The sequence below is a fragment of the Dermochelys coriacea genome, chromosome 23 (assembly GCF_009764565.3).
Source record: "Dermochelys coriacea isolate rDerCor1 chromosome 23, rDerCor1.pri.v4, whole genome shotgun sequence".
In the NCBI taxonomy this organism is placed as follows: domain Eukaryota; kingdom Metazoa; phylum Chordata; order Testudines; family Dermochelyidae; genus Dermochelys; species Dermochelys coriacea.
This window is the reverse complement of record NC_050090.1, coordinates 6,972,121-6,989,904: the sequence shown is the minus strand read 5'-3', so window position 1 is coordinate 6,989,904 and position 17,784 is coordinate 6,972,121. Positions and strand designations below refer to the sequence as shown.

The following is a 17,784-nucleotide window of genomic DNA, read 5'->3' as shown; positions in this document are numbered from 1 at the left end:
CTTTGGTGTGACGTAGTATGGCCATTCTTAGCTTCTTAAGAAGCTGCTATGTCCCCATTGGATGCTTTTCTTATATTAATTTACTGAGAGCCCTGACCAGGGTTTTTTAATATTTGTATAAATCTAAACCAGGTGTTCTCAAACTGGGGGTCGTGACCCCTCAGGAGGTCACAAGGTTATTACATGGGGAGGGTCACGAGCTGTCCACCTCCATCCCCAAACCCTGCTTTGCCTTCAGCATTTATAACAATGTTAAATACAAAATAAAGTGTTTTTTTAATTTATAAGGTTGCACTGATAGGTTTGCTCTGCAAAAGTGGTCACCAATACAAAAGTTTGAGAAACACTAATCTAAACCCACATGTGCTCTACCCCAGTGGTGGTGGCTCTGCTGGCAGTGGTGGTGGTCTGAGGTCTCTGACTCTCTTGGGAAGTGTCCATAGCAAAGGAGTAGTTCCTTTTGCTGACTAATTTATGCAGTAGCATTGATGTTTGCTAATGTTTAATAACTTTCCTGCCATTGCAGCTGTGATTCTGGGAAAGGAGGCCAGAGGAGGGGTGTTATAAAATAGGAACAGGTTAGTTTTACCAGTTTGAACGAAGGATGTTCAGGAAGTGCCAAGAACTGATGCTTTTCATTCACCTGGTTAGTGGTCCACTTTATGTCCCAACTCATGAGCTCAGGAGAAGCGGGGAGATGCTGCTTGAAGCGGATCTGTTTTGGACGGCTGCCTCCTGCAGAGAGTGTGACTGATAAGTGGAAGAATTCAGCATTACTCATGTCTGCCTGCCTGGCTGCCTGTCTTTCCTTCTAGTGATAAATAAATATAAACGTCGACGGTTCCAGAAAACTAAGAATCTTCTGACGGGGGAGACGGAAGCAGATCCAGAAATGATAAAGGTAACGAGCCGCTTTTCTCATTCAGCGAGGCCCTGGCTTTTCTCTCTCCTCTGCTTCCACACCCAGGTGCATCTTTGTGCTTGGAGAGACGTTTAGACTTTGCTGCAGTCAGGCACTAACTTCCACTTTGAGAGAATGGGAGGGATGGTCAGGGTCTCTGCTGGGGTGGGTGTTGGAGAGATTACACTGGCCTACAGCATTTTGCAGGGAGGCCATGAAGCAAATTAACTTGTAAAACACATGGTAAAGGCATTTCAAAGTACATCTTAACTCCCTAGCAAAACCTGGATGTCTGCAGAATTTGCTGTATCCCAGGTGTCATTACCCTGGGAATTAGCTGCTTTGCTACAAGTGGATTGATGATTTAAATTAAGAAATCAGATTTTTTTTCTTTTTAAATCATCTCTATTCCTTTGTTTGCTGTGGGTTAATGTTTTTCCCAACCAGTGGGAAGTAGAACTTCGACTCAGAAGTTAGTAAGTCCAAAATGTTCGTCTTGATGTTGGTTGGTTCACACTCCTTGATCCTTGGTACTGCGGAAATGTTTCTGTAGAATTTTTTGCTCCTTCTCTTTAATGAACTATTACCTCGTTCTCCCTCTGATGTATTGATAAAAGGTTTTCCTTCACCCCTTTATCTGACGATCACACTGGGGGACTCTGACCTCCCTGGCTCTGTTTCAACTGCCTTTTCCTGCTCCCATACGTGTGCTGCTGCTATATCATTTCCCATTCTGTCTCTCCTGTGGAACTTCCCTCTTCACTTCAGCTCTCCAGTCCTGTGACAAGCAGTCTGTGACTGAGGAGAAGGGTCCCAGGAAGAACTCTGTTAACAGGTTAACTCAGAAAGGGAGCCCAGTTAAACCCTCTGTTGAAAAGGGATACAAATCTGAGTATGATAGAGAAGTAGAAACCAACTACAGAAGGCTTCCTCCTGCCCTTGTATTGCAAAGGGCAGACCTGGCACGCTCACCCCTAAGGCATGTGTGTTGCTGTTCTGAGTGTTCTCTGGGCCCAGGACATCCCCATGCTATTTGCTGGGGAGATGCCAGACTGGATCACAGGTGCTGCTGATTTACAGCCTCATGCAGCCTTGCAAGGTGCAGAGAAACATTATTAGAGGCCACCCTGCTGGTTGTGGTCTGATCTGATCTAATCCTTGTTTGCCTGTCTGTGACTGGCTGGTGCTGACAACCCCAAGCTCTGGGTGTCCATAAACCTCTGACTGCTAGAAGCAGTGATGGATTCCTCAATAAATTGCCCTGTTCTGTTCACTCCCTCTGCTGCTGATCACTGTCGAAAGACAGGATAGTGGGCTATGGACCATTGGCCTGTCCCAGTCTGGTCATTCTTCTGTACTTGTGTTTAATCTCTCGCTCCCTCCTGCCTGGAGGAGAACAAAGATGGAAAAAACACAAGATACAAAAAAGCCCATAGGAGAGGAAAAACTGATGGACGGTTGAAGGGGTTGATTGGCTGAAGTGAAAGAGACATGGAGCCAAAGGCCTATGAAGTGATTTTTCCAGACCTGGTTCAGAAATTTTCAATGTGGGTTGGAGCTGGCTTGTCAAAGCAGCACCTTTGGAAGGGTTAGAAACTAGTATTATGAAGACACTTGCTACCTAGCAGAACAAATAGAGTTCTTATGGGTTTTAAATTGTAAAAAAAATATCTCCTAGTTTTGATGTGTAAAAGATTCATGAATTTACTTGTGCCCTTCTCCATCTGGCTGACTTGTACAATTTATACTCCTGGGGGCATTCTGTGCCAAAAATTAATTAAAAATTCTGCACACAATCTTTTTAAAATTCTGAAAACTTTGACACATTTTATTTGTCAAAATAACAGTATATAATTACACCAGTTTCAATTATTTTGGTAATTTATTTCAAAATACCTGTCAGCAAGTATGTTTGTAACAATACAGACAGACGCGCACACATTCCCCCAGGAATAGAGAGTTCAAGAAACCCCTATGAGAACCCAGTTCCTGTTTTTTCTGCCCCCCGGAGTCCAGCCGGGGGGCCAGACACCCACAACCCCTCCCCTCCCAGAGCCCAGCTGCAGGACTCCTCCCCCCCGCCCAGACACCCACCTTCCTCTTCCCCCCCCCCCCTCCCCCAGCCCAGGGATCCAGAGGGAGAAACAGCCTGATGCTCAGTCCCAGGAACTGCAGCCTCTAGCTCCGTCTCCCTCTCCTTCCCTCTAGCAGTGTCTTATATGTGTGAGCTGGGCTCTGCCATGTCCAATGACCCCTAGTGGTGGCTATTAGCACCGCAGCTCATTTCTGTGGGGGAAAGGAAATTCTGCACGTACATTAATTTCTACAAAATTCTGCATTGCACAATGACGCAGAATTCCTCCAAGTTTATCTCCTCTACTCTATCTACATCTGCCGATGTTTTTCCGAGATCTAGATGAAACTGTCTTCCCCTTTGCCTCCCTCATGGTCCTAAACCCCTCAGGTCCTTTCATCCCTGTCAGGTGGTCTCTCTAGCTGCATTGTGGAAATCTAGTGCCTTTATCTGTGCATCCTTTCCCCAGGACCAAATCCAAAATTACCTACAGTTCCAAATCTAATGAGCTGCATTGGATGGTTTTGTATACGTGGTGCCCTCTTGCTATTGCTAGAGCAGTGAAATGCCCCAGCACCCCTGTACAAATGTGACTTTGTGTTCTTGTTGCAGAGAGCAGAAGACTTCGGCCCTGTAGAGGTGATCTCGCACTGGCACCCTAATCTCACCATCAACATAGTGGACGATCATACTCCTTGGGTGAAGGGTAGTGTGCCACCGCCTCTGGACCAATGTAAGAACTTGGGATATACCAGCACTTCCCATTCTCTGAGATGCCATTTTGGAACGTGTGCTTTTGCTCGAAGAACTCTTCTCTTCAGAGCTGATCTGTCTGATTCTTATAGCTGGTCTTGCCATCTCCTCCCATCACAGTTCTCTGCAGAGTTTTCCTCTGTTGTTTTGCCTAGTTTGGGGCACTTGTTGGAACATAGTAATTACATGCGAGTGGAGTTGGTTTTGTCTGCTTTGGACTAGCTTATTTTCTTCAGCATACTTGTGGATTGGGCAGTTGAGGGTTTGGGGAATGGAATATTGGAGACTTTCCCTCTAGTTCAGTAGTATAAATTCCTCCTGAGTTGGTAGTAACTAAATTGTTACCGTCTATTCATTGCCTGCGAGTAGGCTGGAAGGATTGGATTTTTAGCAGGAAATGTTGGTAAACACCGATTTCAACATACACACTCACACACTGACAAAAGACCATTTCCATCAATGATGATACACATTGATAGGTAGGCAAAGTAAGAGATGCTTGAAGTAATGCAAAGTAATGCTGCTTGAAAACTTGAGTCTAACTATAATGTGCATAAGAGGGTTTTAAATGCCGGCATTAGCAGAACTAGAGCAGAGCACCTTTTTAGGGACCTTTAACTTTCTTAATCTCAACGTCTGTCATTAAATAATTATTGTCAAACACCTCTCTCCATAATATCCTGCAACTGTGAAAAAATAGAGGTAAAAATTGGATAAACACTTAAAGAAATAAGCATTGATATCTGTCAAAATTATTTTTAAAAATGCAAATTGAATTCCGCCAAGCCTACTTACCGGAAGTGAGTTAATGGCTTCAGTGCAGCATCTAAGAAGCAGGCATCCACAGCGCAAAAAAAACAGTTCACACTTGTAATTGGGCCCCTGTGTTGCCTGTCTCAGTGGCAACCCAGGACTGAATAGGTCATGGAGCTTAAACTCTCACCAGGTGGATCCCTAAGTAAGGACTCTGTTCCTTTGTCAGGGAAGGATGTATGTGGCAGACTTAACCTGCTGCTCCCCATGCACTACCCATTCTGTGGCTAAATGAACATCCGTCTCCAGGGTTGTTAGACTGGCACAATCCATCAGCTTGAGATTCAAATCATGAAGAAAATAGCTGGCACCGTAAACTCCCCAGAAGCCAGTTTGATGTATTGGAGTTCTGCAAATGGCCTAGTTTCCAGAGGGTGTTAATTGGATGCTGTCAGACTGCTTTTAATACCAGAGTCTGAGCTTGGTCAGTAATATACACAGAGGGAATAGGTTTGAGCTCTGTGCAAGACAATGCTGTACCTAATTGGGCATCAAGAGAACTATGAGAACAAGTGCTATGCTCTCCCATTCCTCTGTGGAAAAGCAAGACCCCCTCTCCCCCCCCATCGCACTCTGGCAGTCCCTTAGTGCTCAGAGTAGCCTGTAAGCGGCAGGAACTGGCATCCTTCTCCTGAGGGAAGGCCGGGAGGTTCAGACTCCATGTGCAAGCAGCTGTACAGAAGCAGTTGCTGGTCTGGGGTTCCCTGCTGGTACTGGTCTAGGATGGTTTCTGTAGTTGCAGGATGAGGTGGGTCTCTCATCGTCTGAGTGCGTGAAGGTAGCTTTCTTTGTGCTATCACCATCCCTGTTTGCACTCTCAGGCCTGTCTCTGCGCTCTCTCCCATTGCTGCAGATGTGAAGTTTGATGCAGTCAGTGGTGACTACTACCCCATCCTCTACTTCAACGATTACTGGAACCTGCAGAAGGATTACTTCCCCATCAACGAGACAGTGGAGCGGCTGCCTTTCCGCCTCTCCTTCTGCCCACTCTCGCTGTGGCGCTGGCAGCTCTATGCCGCGCAGAGCACCAAGTCCCCATGGAACTTCCTGGGCGAGGACTTTTACGAGCAATCTGATGAGGAGCAGGATTCTGTAAAGGTTAGACAGCCTTGACAGATCTCCTCTGGGGGGGTTTTCTCCAGCTTTGCTTTTGGTGGGTCCCTCTCTCTGCCACTTTCCGTAGAGGTCCCGCAGGGCTCTGCCCTAGGCTCGTGCCTCTCCACCCTTTCTGATCACAGTCTCATCCACTCGCAGAGCTTCAATTGCTGTCCCTATGTGGACGACTCCCAAATGTACCTCTCCACTCCTGGCCTGTCCCCCTCCATCCAGTCCTGTCTTGGCCTGACTTTCCGACAGCTCCTCATTTCATGCTGTCAGTATAATTTTAACATAGCCAGACCTGAGCTGCTGCGGTAAGAGTGACTGAGGAGCCTGAACCCCAAATGGCAAAACTCACTTTTGAAAATGCATCTTAAGCCCCTAAGTCATTCAGGCACTTCTCAGAACATTCCCAAATGGCCCTACTGATCCCTCTCCTCTGGCCCAGACATCACCACCATCTAGGATCCCTTTCCATTTCCTTTTCCTATCAGTGCCTCCTGTGACTGGGTACAACAGGACAGGCCCCAGGATATTGTTGCTGAGGAAACAGGCCAGTGTAGTCAGCTCTGTTCTGCTCTGAAAGGTGCTCTACAAAAATGGTGTCAACCATCACCGGATTTACTCTTGGATCTTGTCTCCCTAGCTCAAGACAGGCCAGGACTCCCCGAGCTGTTAGATCAGTGGGGCTCTGGGGAGCTGGCAGTGGGATGCAAGCCTTCCTGCTCCATCCAAACTGGATGACCTTGAAGACTAGAGTGACAAATAGGATGAAATTCAGTAGTACAAAGTGCAAGGTCATGCACTTAGTTTAATAATAAGAACCTGTGCTACAAGCTGGGGGTTCATCAGTTAGAAGTGAAGGGGGGCGGGGGGAGAGGCCTGTGTGTGTGGGTCGATCACAGGATGGCTGAGTCACCAAGCAGTGCGACGTGGCTGTGAAAAAGGCAAATGCAATGCTAGGATAATAGGCGAGGCATTTCCAGTACATCCAGAGAAGTATTAATGCCATTGTATAAGGTACTGGTTAGACCTCACTTGGAAGGCTGTGAGCAATTCTGGTCATACATGTTCAAGAAAGATGAATTCAAACTAGAACACAGCGGGCCTTGCTCAGTCCCTGGGCGAGTACCCACAGTACCCCACTCACTTAGATGTAATGTAACTTCCTGTTTCCTGTGGCTCTGAAATCTGTTGGCATTTCTGCTTTCCTCCTAACGCATCTCTCGGTTGGGCTATTTTTCCACACATGTACTGGCTCCTGTTTGTCCACCTGAAACCCTCAGTTCTGTCTGGATTGCCTTCTCTGGGTCCCTTTGGGTGGGTCCTCGCTGGAAGGGCAGGATAGGCCTTTCACATCTTTGTTTTCTTTTCCAGGTTGCTCTTTTGGAGACCAATCCATATCTGCTGGCTTTGACCATTGTCGTTTCCATAGTTCACAGCATATTTGAGTTTCTTGCCTTCAAAAATGGTAAGTTCTGCAGTGCAGTGAAGATCTCTTTTGGCTCCAGCCCTCACTCCTCTTAGGGAGGGTTTTTAACCTGGATCTGCATTGGCCTTTGCAGAATTACTTTATGCCCCTTGTTGGGGTGGCAACATGAATGTAAGAGGAAGAACATCTGGGGCAGGTGAAGAGCATGGATGTGACTAAATGGAAAACATAGTTTTTTTGTCACTTGGGCCCAGGCTCTCCTATGCTGAATTGTTGAGGCCCCACACGGCTGACTCAGCTGACTTGTTCCTCTGCTACCTGCCCTAACTCTCTCTGCACTCTGCTCCTTGCCATTCCTGCCCCCACATACCCCACCCCATCCCCACTGCCAATGTGCTTGAGGGCAGGAGGAGCACTCTCTCCATTCTGCCAACCACCAGTTTCACAACTCTCCTCAGCTCTTGTGGGGCTTGCAAACTTCAAGTACTTCCCTTACAAAGTCTGTGGGCAGCAAGCTGCATGCTTCTGACACTGCTGGGAGTTCAGTCTGTATAATGACCCCATGATCACACACTAGCCATACATCTACTGGCCACAGGAGAGTCGGTGTCCACAACATAATGGAGAGAGCAAAGTCAGTCTGTTGCTAACACTGGATAGGTTTCTAGCCAGGTTCATCTGAACCACCTTCATGGCACACAGAGCTGGCCAGGCCATTTTCTTCATACAGCTGGGAAATAAAACACAACTCACTCCCACTCATGGAAGTGAAATGCATTTGCAAGAAGACCTGTGCGTTGCTCCTTTCCTAAGGTAGAGGAGAAAGCTTGAGACTCCAGCTGCCCCTGAAGGGCCCCCTGTGCTCAGGTAGTTCTCCCTCTATGCTCTTCTCTCTGGTTTCTAGATATCCAGTTCTGGAACAGCAGGCAGTCTCTGGAGGGGCTCTCCGTCCGCTCTGTGTTCTTCGGGGTATTTCAGTCACTTGTGGTCCTTCTCTACATCCTGGACAATGAAACTAATTTTGTGGTTCAAGTCAGCGTCTTCATCGGGCTCCTCATAGACCTCTGGAAAATCACAAAAGTCATGGATGTCAGGGTAAGCACGTGGCTCATTGCACTAGACCAGTGGTTCTCAGCCCACGGGCCACATGTGGCCCAATTAGCATACAGCTGTGGCCCAGCTCAGCTGTGTGTTAAAGGCTGGTCCATATGCTCAGGGTCCGCCAGGTTCCCAGCTGCCTCATGGGGAGGGGTCGGGGCTGCCGGCCCATCCCATGTGGTGGGAGTCCAGGGTCGGGGCAGCTGTGCAGTGTTGGGGGGGGGTCTGGGGCAGCCATGTGGGCCCCACAGGATCAGAGGTCCGGAGCTGCTGCTGCCCTGTCACCCGGCCCCTGCGGCCCAGGTAATACGTTGTGGGCCGCATATGCACTAGACTGAAGGGATGCTGTGTATGAGACCCAATTCTCCACCTTGCCAGTGTAAGCAGGAAGTGAGTGAGTGTGAGATCCGTCCCTGTTTGCTCCACATTTACTTCTGGGCTATGATTTCTGAGTGGGCCATTGAAGTTGCTTCCTTTGTAGCCCTTTGGGAAATGATGTGGAGAAGAGGTGAGTGTTGCTGCATGCCGTGAAGATGTCAAGGGTCGGCTGTTGCTGATCTGCTCTGGGAGCCTCAGGCTGCTGTTGAGAGGACTCCACTCCCTGAAGAATCTCTCCGGGTTCCAGTAGGCATCATGCGTCCAAGGATCATAGCTGAGGGATTGCATGAATAGATTTCACCCCAGCACTGCTGTGGGACTTTGGCAACTTGGGTTCTGTTCTGCACTCTGCTCACAGTGTGACGGTTCTGTTCACTCCTGGTGACTTATTCATTACGGTGACCCTGCAACCTGGAGAGATGGGGGTCTGTCTGGAACAGTTGTGTGCTGATGAAAATTGCCGTGGATTGCAGACATGACATAAACAATACAGTTATTCAAAGCAGCAGGCCTGCCTTAATCTACTGTTTAGTCTGGGAGTAGTAAAACTGCATCCTGTGGGCAAGCTAGTGATAGAAAGGTCTGGGAGGTAAAAATCTACAGAATCATCATTTCAGTGGTGTCACTCTGCCGTGTGGCCAGAGGACTTGCTGCCACCCAGCTCCACGTCCTACCATCAGTGGAAATGTTGATAATACAGTGTTGTCGGAAATGGGTTGAGTTGAGTAACATTCAAAAGCCTGTTCTCCCGCAAACCGGTGGTGCCAAACATGACAAACCGTGAACAATTTTGTAGAGAGATTCAAGAAAATGCTTAAAAATCAGTGTGTTTTAATTACACTTTAACACAGGGATGCGTTGCTTCCATAAAAAACACTAATCTTTAGTCATCCTAGGAAAGTTAGTCTTGACATGTAGGACTGAAAAAACTACTTTGATGAATAAGTGATCTTCAGTGTTGTCTCTGTCTAGGGCATCACTGCTAGACACACTGATCCTCATCTACGCTGCGCTTGCACAAGGCAGGTGGTGCATCTGATTCAGGAATGCAGGGTATTTCACACATAACTGGTGTGTCCATCCTCCAAGACCTATCCAGGCCTGGTACGGGAAGGTAGTTTTCATGCACTAGGTTGTGCTGGAGCCATTCTGTGGCTTAATAATTTGCCCTCTTGATAGGCCTTGATACACGAGGCCTTGTGGGGGAGGGAGCTACATAGTCTGCTGTGTGGACAATAGACACTAGCCCTTAGTGATCATGTGGAGCCTCCCCTCCCAGCTAGGCTGCCTTCTCAGGAGGGTTGCCTCTTGGGGACAGGTTGGTGGCCTTTATTATGTACTGCCTCCCCTGTAACTCCTGCTCTTGTCAATAAACAGCTGGATCGAGACAACAAAGTCGCTGGGATTTTTCCACGTTTAACCTTCAAAGACAAATCAACATATATAGAATCGTCTACCAAAGTCTATGATGATGTAAGTCTAATGCCTAGCAGAGGATTTCCTTCAGTGCATGGTAGGATCCCGCTGGGAGGTGGGGGCCCAGGATAGTGTGGGCTAGATTCCTATGCCATTGGACATGGGACCCCCTGACTTGGGAAAGGGGACCCAGGTATACCCTGCATTAGGATCCTGCTCCCAAAAGAGGAGAGGTGCCCTGGATAGCGTTTCCCTGGTCATCCCTTCTAGCTTATTCCTTGGGAAATTGCTATTCTCCCAGCAGGACACAGCACCTTGCTAAGCTGGGCTGCACTGGGACCTGCAAGAGAGTTGAACCCGCAGCACCTTCTAGTTGTTGCCTTGTTTGCCTTGAGTTCTGTTCCTCCTCTCCTCTCTGTTGGATGTGTGCGTGGGTTTTCATGTGTCCAGTTCACTACTCCCCTTGATCTAGCTCTTCTCTGACTTCTGGCAACTGCTTGAGTGATGCATGCCCTCCATTTGCCTGTCTGCAGCCATGGTATCCCATCCATCAGCTCAATGCATGGCCCAGTGCCCACAGTAGGCCCTGCAGCCCCAAATTTCACCCTTCAATCTTTTCCTTCTGGCACAGCTGCAGGTGTTGGGGCATAGATGTCGTTAAGCCACGTGTGTTGGTGCAGCCCCATCGTCACGCAGCTGAGACTCTCAGTAAAATGTCATAGTCATGAACTGCTAAAGGGTGCCCTGCTTTTCTTGGCGACTCTGCTGGTCTGATCCCCGGAGCCAGGGATGCAACGTATGGGTGTAGCTCAGTGGCTTTACCGCTTTTTGTATTGGTGACCCCTTTCACACAGCAAGCCTCTGAATGTGATTCTCCCCCCCTCCCCCATTTAAAATGGGGGTGTAATTTAATGGGGGCTAAGCTGTCAGTGGTTACCTTGTGACCCCCAGTTTGAGACCCCTGGTAGCTCTACCAGCCCCTAAGCCCCACGTCTTTGAGAGATGCAGCCCCGGGAGCGACAAGTGTGTTCAAGGGGCCATGGAGCACACTCACTCCTTGGTGGCTGTGATGGCGGAAGGGAAAAAAAATGGTGACCCTGCTTCCAGCCCTGCTATGGTGCGGGAGTGAGTGAGAAGGGATGTGTCTAGCAACTTGTGACCCCATGCACTGTTCAGAAACCCCCTTCCAGCGAGAGTCCTCTACTGCGAAGCCGGGGCTTGAGAGCCAGCAAGGCAGCAGGCCTGCAAAGAGGTTTGTATGTGACTAGCAGGCCCCTGTACCCTCAGGGCCCCCCCCCTCTGATCCTGAGGAGGATTCTGTGAGGCTCCCAGCTGACCAGTCACCTTTGAATATTGCCTCCCCAGATGGCATTCCGGTATCTCTCGTGGATTCTCTTCCCCTTGCTCGGCTGCTATGCTGTGTACAGCTTGCTGTACATGGAGCACAAAGGCTGGTACTCGTGGGTCCTGAGCATGCTCTATGGCTTCCTTCTGACATTTGGTGAGTAGCACCCACAAGGCATCGTTTTGGTTGCATGAGTTTGCTGGAGTCGCTGGGCCATGTCTGAGGCCTCCTGACCTCTCACGCCCAGCTTCGGGGTCTGCCCACACTCGGGGGAGGCCATGGATAATGCTGTGCACATGTTAGAGGCAGATCAGGTGTGTCTGGCTGGAATTAGGATGAGGTTTCAGTGGAGAGAAGAGGTACTGAGTTGCACTTACCAGTAAGGAGCCCTCCAGCTCCTGATATCCCATGCAAAGGGCCTGGCTTCACATCTGCTGTTTGGGAATCATTAAGGGATAGATAGTAAGACAGAAAATATCATATTGCCTCTATAATCCATGGTACATCCACATATTGAATACTGCATGCAGATGTGGTCACCCCATCTTAAAAAAGATGTATTGGAATTAGAAAAGGTGTACAGAAAAGGGCAACAAAAATGATTAGGGCTATGGAACAGCTTCCATATGAGATGAGATTAATAAAACTGGGAGTTTTCAGCTTGGAAAAGAAACAACTAAGGGCGATGTGATAGAGATCTATAAAATCATAACTGGTGTGGAGACAGTAAATAAGGAAGTGTTGTTTACTCCTTATAACACAAGAACTAGGGGGTCACCAAATGAAATTAATAGGCAGCAGGTTTAAAACAAACAAAAGGAAATATTTCTTCATACAATGCACAGTCAACCTGTGGAACTCTTTGCCAGAGGAGGTTGTGAAGGCCAAGAATATAACAGCTCAAAAAAGAACTAGATAAATTCATGGAGGATAGGTCTATCAATGGCTATTAACTAGGGTGGGCAGGGATGGTGTCCTAGCTTCTCTTTGCCAGAAGCTGAGAATGGGTGACGGGATGGATCAGTTGATTACCTGTTCTGTTCATTCCCTCTGGGGTACCTGGCATTGGCCACTGTCAGAAGACAGTATACTGGGCTAGATGGACCTTTGGTCCGACCCAGTAGGGTCGTTCTTATTTTCCATGTCTGACTCTCGTGCTCTGTCTCACGATCCAGAGCAGATGGGTGCAGTCCCCTGTTTCTTCGTTCCTGTCTCCTAACCCCAACTTGGAAGCATGCCCTTTGCCCCAGCAGCAGCCATGTGGTATTCTGTATAGGCACCTCCAATTTCCTTTCCCACTCTGGGTATTGACATTCCCCTTGGTCTTTGGCCGCAGTGATTAGGTTGCACTGTCCCTCACTTAGTAACACTTCTAGTCTGTTCCTGGCCATATTCCCTGCTCTTGGGGGAGCTACTATAGCAACTTCAGACTCTGTTAATCTTCAGCTTCTGTTTCAGAGAGGTTCCGTTTCCTGCTGTATCCTGCGCGTTGGCAGTGCGTGCTGGTGAATTGCTGGGCAACTACCTTTTCTGCGTAGGTCAAAGTCCAGCCTTGGTAGTTTGAACTCGGGTGGAACCGCTTCTGCTTAAATGAACTGATGGAATCCAAGCAGGCTCTGATCATAGAAGCTGTTCGCAAGCTTGCAGTGTCGTCCTCACGTAGGCTTAGTCTACACTGCAAAGTTTTGCCAGCAGAGCTTTGTTCCCTCGGAGGATGGGGAAACTCACGTTCCCTAGCCAACGTAGCTAGGCCGGCAAAACCCTTGGTGTTAACACAAATACACTGACACACAAGTGCTTCTGATGGCGGAGCTGTTTAGCTATGCCGGCAGAACTCCTCCTGGGGGATTACTCCACATGGGGGCTCTGCCAGCGAAGCTCTCCCAGCAACATGTTTGTAGTGTGGACAAGCTGCCTGGGTCTCAGAGAAACTCACCTCCGTGCTACCTGCGTAATCCCCGTCCTGGCTTCAGCTAGTTTCCTAGGGCCAAGAGGGGATTTGGGGCTGTGCGTTTTTTTCCCCCATGGGCAGTTATCAGTGGGAGTTCCCCAGCATTCCTCAGGATACCCCGTATTTCCCAGTGCAACGTGACTTCGTACAGTGCTCCCTGTTTCCTTTATCTGGGCCCAAGTGTCTCAAGATGGAGCCATTGCTCAAGACTTCTGGCCCCTTTGTTTTTCTTGATGTTTGCCTTTCAGTGGCTGGGCTGCTGACTGCTCTGGGGCTTAGGCCGGGTCCACACAGCCAGTTGGTGCATGGCAAGCGAGGGAGGAATCTGCAAGGCACCAGCTTGCTGCACACTAGAGTCCCATGTGATCGTTCCTATAGCACAGTGAAAGTGCCGGCATGCAGCTTAGCACACTGCATTTTGAAGCAGCTGTAGCAGTGACAGTGTGGTGAGTTTACTATGTGCAAAGCTAGTGTGCTGTAGATGCATGTCCTGGCTTGACATGTAGGTAAGTCCTCTGTCTTCCTTCTGTGTCTAGGACAGAGACTGTCTTTGTTGGGAGGGAACATGAAAGGAAGGTTCAAGTTCCCGATTGATTTTTCCCACATCTTCTAGTTTTTCTTGATGCCGTCTTCTCTCATCTTCCCCCTCTGGGCAATGTGTGGGTTGTTCCCATTGGGAAAAGTTCCCTGAAGACTTGAAAGAACCTGCTGTATCCAGCTGAGCTTCCTTTCTCTTCCAGTGACTTCAGCTGTTCATTTTCTGCTCCAGAGCAGAGCATTCACATTAAGGCCATGTCTGCATTTGTCACTAGGCCCTGCACGTTCCCCATTATGCTGCCACCGTGGAGCCTTCGCAGTCCACAACTGCTACTGGTTTCAAATGGAGCTTGTGAGGAGGCCTCTGGCTGCCCCTCCTGTAGCAGGGGCTAAAATCTGATTTTTAAAAAGAATCAGATTTTCAATTAGATTTTTTTTATTTAAATACCAAACATCTTTCTTCTTAAAACCAACACTATTTAAAATTCAATGTGCAATTCTGACAGCCTGCATTAAGGACTAAACCTACTATAATCTATTAAAATTAAATAAAAAATAATAATCAGTTTGTATGTGCTGCCAAAGTTTTAAAGAAAGTCAAGCCACTGAAATGGTGGAAGTCCCTGGCTAAATGCCTGGACCCTGAGTTTATCAAAGTGATTTTGACAGCAGTGGTCACCTCTGCAAGTGCAGAGACAGAGTTTTCCTTTGTCTCCATTTATTCAACTGGTTAATTCAGAGCTGAGAAACCAATTGGGGGTTGAAAAGCAGGAAAACTTGTTTTTCTCTTCCAGTTGATGAATAAAACCAAGGTGAGAGGATGAGATCTATTAGTTCTAAAGTCTTGAAGGCCATAGTGATCAGAAACAATTGGTTCAATTTACTAGCTACAGATAATGCTTCCTTTCTTCAGTAAATCAGTTTTAAATGCATAACACGTTTGGTAAACTTATTTTTTCCTCTTGTATATCCAGTACATGTAAGGTAGTTTTATTTAACTACTGAAACAATCTTTAAATGCTGGGATTTTTTTTTTGCACTTTTAATTGGATTTCAGTTTCCATGCAAATGTAACTCTTGAGATAAATCACAAGTAAAAATTAATCCTGTAGTAAATAAGAAACGTCGTTCACCATTTTCTCACATAATAAAATAAAAATTAAGAATCTGAATAAATGTATGTTAAGCTGTGTAACTGGTTAGAATGTGTATAGGTATGGTGTATCTCCCAGGTTAGCCAATAGAAACATCAATGGAATGTAAAGGCTATATAGTTAGTTGCAAATCAACATGTTTTAATTGTTACCAACCGGTGAGAATCGACCGTTCTTTAGGAAAAGAACTAAACAGTGCCAATGCAAAGCAAGATTAAAATCAGTGATTTAAATCAAGGTTTCCTGATAGGAGATTTAAATCACTCCATCCTGACCTGCAGTCTCTGGTCTCTGCAAGGCTAACGTGACCTCCCTTAGCTAACATGTTGCAATTTACCCACAGAACACCTGACCCTCATTGAAAACCAAACTCCCTTTGTTTTCACTTGCTTTGCTGCTGACCAGCCTCCCAAAGCTATTGCTCCCTGTTCCTTTCAGATTCCAGGCCAACTGGTCTTTCTTTCTTTTAAAGCACTCCCTGGGCTTGTGGCAGCCTGCCTCCCTCCTCCTCTCTGCCTCCCACTGTCCTGCTCTTAGCATTGGCTGCCTCCGGCCCTTCATGTAATCTCACCACTACTGGATCAGGAGTCTTCTTCCTTGCAGTGTCTGCTGTTTTGAGCAGCCTTCTTCTATTTAATAGATTTTAAGGCCATAAGGAACCACTCTGCTCATCCAGTCTGATCACCTGCCCAGCGCAGGCCAGAGAATCACGTCCAGCCGAGCAGCTAGCAGTTGGACTAGCACACCCAGCCTGGGCTCAAGGCATGAGGAATGCACCCCATCCATCAGTAACTTGTTCGATGGCTGATTGCTCTTGCTGCTAAAAATGTGACTCTGCCATTGCAGATAGCTGAGATGGTCTCTCCTCCCTGCCTCTGCCTCAGCTATTTATTCTTGGGACTCTGTGTGGTGAACTCTATAGAGCTTTATGGCAGAGCTGCTGTGCACAAGGGTTGCCCTCATTTCTGCCAGGATTTAACTCCATGGCCTGGGCCAGCTGCTCTGCTGGCGTCCAGCCTGTCCCAGACGAGCACTGTACATTCCTTGGCGGGCGTTAGCCTCGTGGCCCACCGCCTGACTTCTCCCTCTTTCTCCCCAGGTTTTATTACGATGACTCCGCAGCTGTTCATAAACTACAAACTGAAGTCAGTAGCCCATCTGCCCTGGAGGATGCTCACCTACAAAGCACTCAACACCTTCATCGATGACCTCTTTGCCTTTGTGATCAAAATGCCCATGATGTACAGGATAGGCTGCCTCCGAGACGGTAAGGGGCTCAATGCCAGCCTCTCCCCTCCCCTGCCATTATGTGCAAGGATGTCAGTGCGTCTCCTTTACGACTATGTCAGAGAGGCATGGAACATACTGTGCTACTTGGGGTTGGGGGTGTAGCACGTCAGTGTGTCTCCACAGCCAGTGTGGGGATCGCCCAGGCTTAGCTGGGACCCTACCGGTGTCTGATCCCAGCACTCAAGACCCCACTTCTTTCAGCTTATTGCAGCTGCATGGCACTTCTCCCACTGAGCCTTCCAGGAGTCCAGTGATGGCTGGCCTGTGAGTTCCCCATGCAGCATTAGAAAAAAGAGCTTTCTGCCCCAGGGCCTCAGCATTTCCCTTGTGGGCTGCAGCTAAGCTATGTTGTCACTCATGCTTGGGGCTCTCTTGCCAAGCAGCTCACCAGGCACTTATAGGCCATGGGGGACCAAGAACTGGGCAGTTCAGATGTGCGCATCTGGCCTGGGATTTGCCTGCTGTTTACGCTCGCTCTGCTCTCCTCCCACAGATGTTGTCTTCTTCATTTACCTCTATCAGCGCTGGATCTACCGGGTGGATCTGACGCGTGTCAACGAGTTTGGAATAAGTGGGGAGGGCCAAGTCCCTCAGCTAACACAAGGTACCGCTTCAGTGGACTGTGCCCCTGCACTGCTACCTGATGGGGAGGCAACGAGCACCCAGGGGGTGATAAAGGAGGGCCTGGCTGATGGCTCCCCTGCACCAGTAATGGAGGACGTGGCCGATGGCTCCCCTAGGGCCCAGACGGAGAAAACAGCAGAGGACAAGAAAAAGGACTAACCTGCTCTCACTTTAATTTTTAAAAAAAAGCCTAACTTTCCACTCTCCCCCTTGGATACTGGACAGAAAGCAAAGGGGGTAAGCTGCTATGGTCCTCTGGCTCCAAAGCTTTTTATTTTCTATTCCAGTAACTTTGGGGTGGGTAGGAATTGAGAATTTGGTGACATTCATGTGATGTGCTGTATCCATGGGAGAGAACCCCCGTATCTCTGTATTTAAAGTCAAACTCATCCAGTAATCATTGTGAGCTCCGTTCCATTGTGCAGGTGTTTAGGACATTAAGGAGTTTCTCAGAGTTGTGTCTCTGTTTCATAAAGAGAGCTGATTATCCGAACACGTCCCATTTCTCATCATTGCACTCTACTATGGACTCTGGATTGAATAAATTCATATGGGTGTTAAGTTAAACCTTGCCCTCTTCTTTCATCTCTCTGCACATCTGTCCTAGATGCAGGCTCCTCTAGGAACATAGGAATTGCCAGACTGGATCCAAACTGAGTCCCATCTAGCCCAGCCACCAGCATCAGCTGCTTCAGAGAAAGGTGTGAGAACCCCTAGTAGCAGAGGTGGAATAATCTCCTCTCCTCATCAGGTCTCATCCTGGTCTCTAAACTCTGAAGCCAAGGTTTAATATTTCTCCCACATGTATGGGGTTTTTTTGTTAATTCCCATAAATGTCCAGTCCATTTTTGAATCTTAAGTTCTTTGCCTCAGTGGTTTCCTTGGCAATAAGTTTCACAGTTTAATTACACGTTGTGTGA

General features: G+C 47.9%; 1 protein-coding gene across 3 annotated transcripts in view; it reads left to right on the top strand.

Moving 5' to 3' along the window:
- CLPTM1 (CLPTM1 regulator of GABA type A receptor forward trafficking) overlaps window positions 1-17,431 on the top strand; it is a 42,506-nt gene extending 25,075 nt beyond the window's left edge. For 2 of the 3 annotated variants that reach the window (XM_038381436.2, XM_038381437.2), the window contains exons 6-14: window positions 816-901; window positions 3,588-3,708; window positions 5,395-5,639; window positions 7,017-7,110; window positions 7,976-8,166; window positions 9,925-10,020; window positions 11,329-11,464; window positions 16,050-16,217; window positions 16,734-17,431. In XM_038381436.2, coding sequence (XP_038237364.2) covers window positions 816-901; window positions 3,588-3,708; window positions 5,395-5,639; window positions 7,017-7,110; window positions 7,976-8,166; window positions 9,925-10,020; window positions 11,329-11,464; window positions 16,050-16,217; window positions 16,734-17,023 — 1,427 coding nt within the window. In that variant the 3' untranslated portion in view covers window positions 17,024-17,431. Of the gene's footprint in view, window positions 1-815; window positions 902-3,587; window positions 3,709-5,394; window positions 5,640-7,016; window positions 7,111-7,975; window positions 8,167-9,924; window positions 10,021-11,139; window positions 11,216-11,328; window positions 11,465-16,049; window positions 16,218-16,733 lie in introns of those variants that run through there. The other variant, XM_043501709.1, reaches the window with a different exon arrangement.
- Window positions 17,432-17,784: the final 353 nt, after the last annotated feature.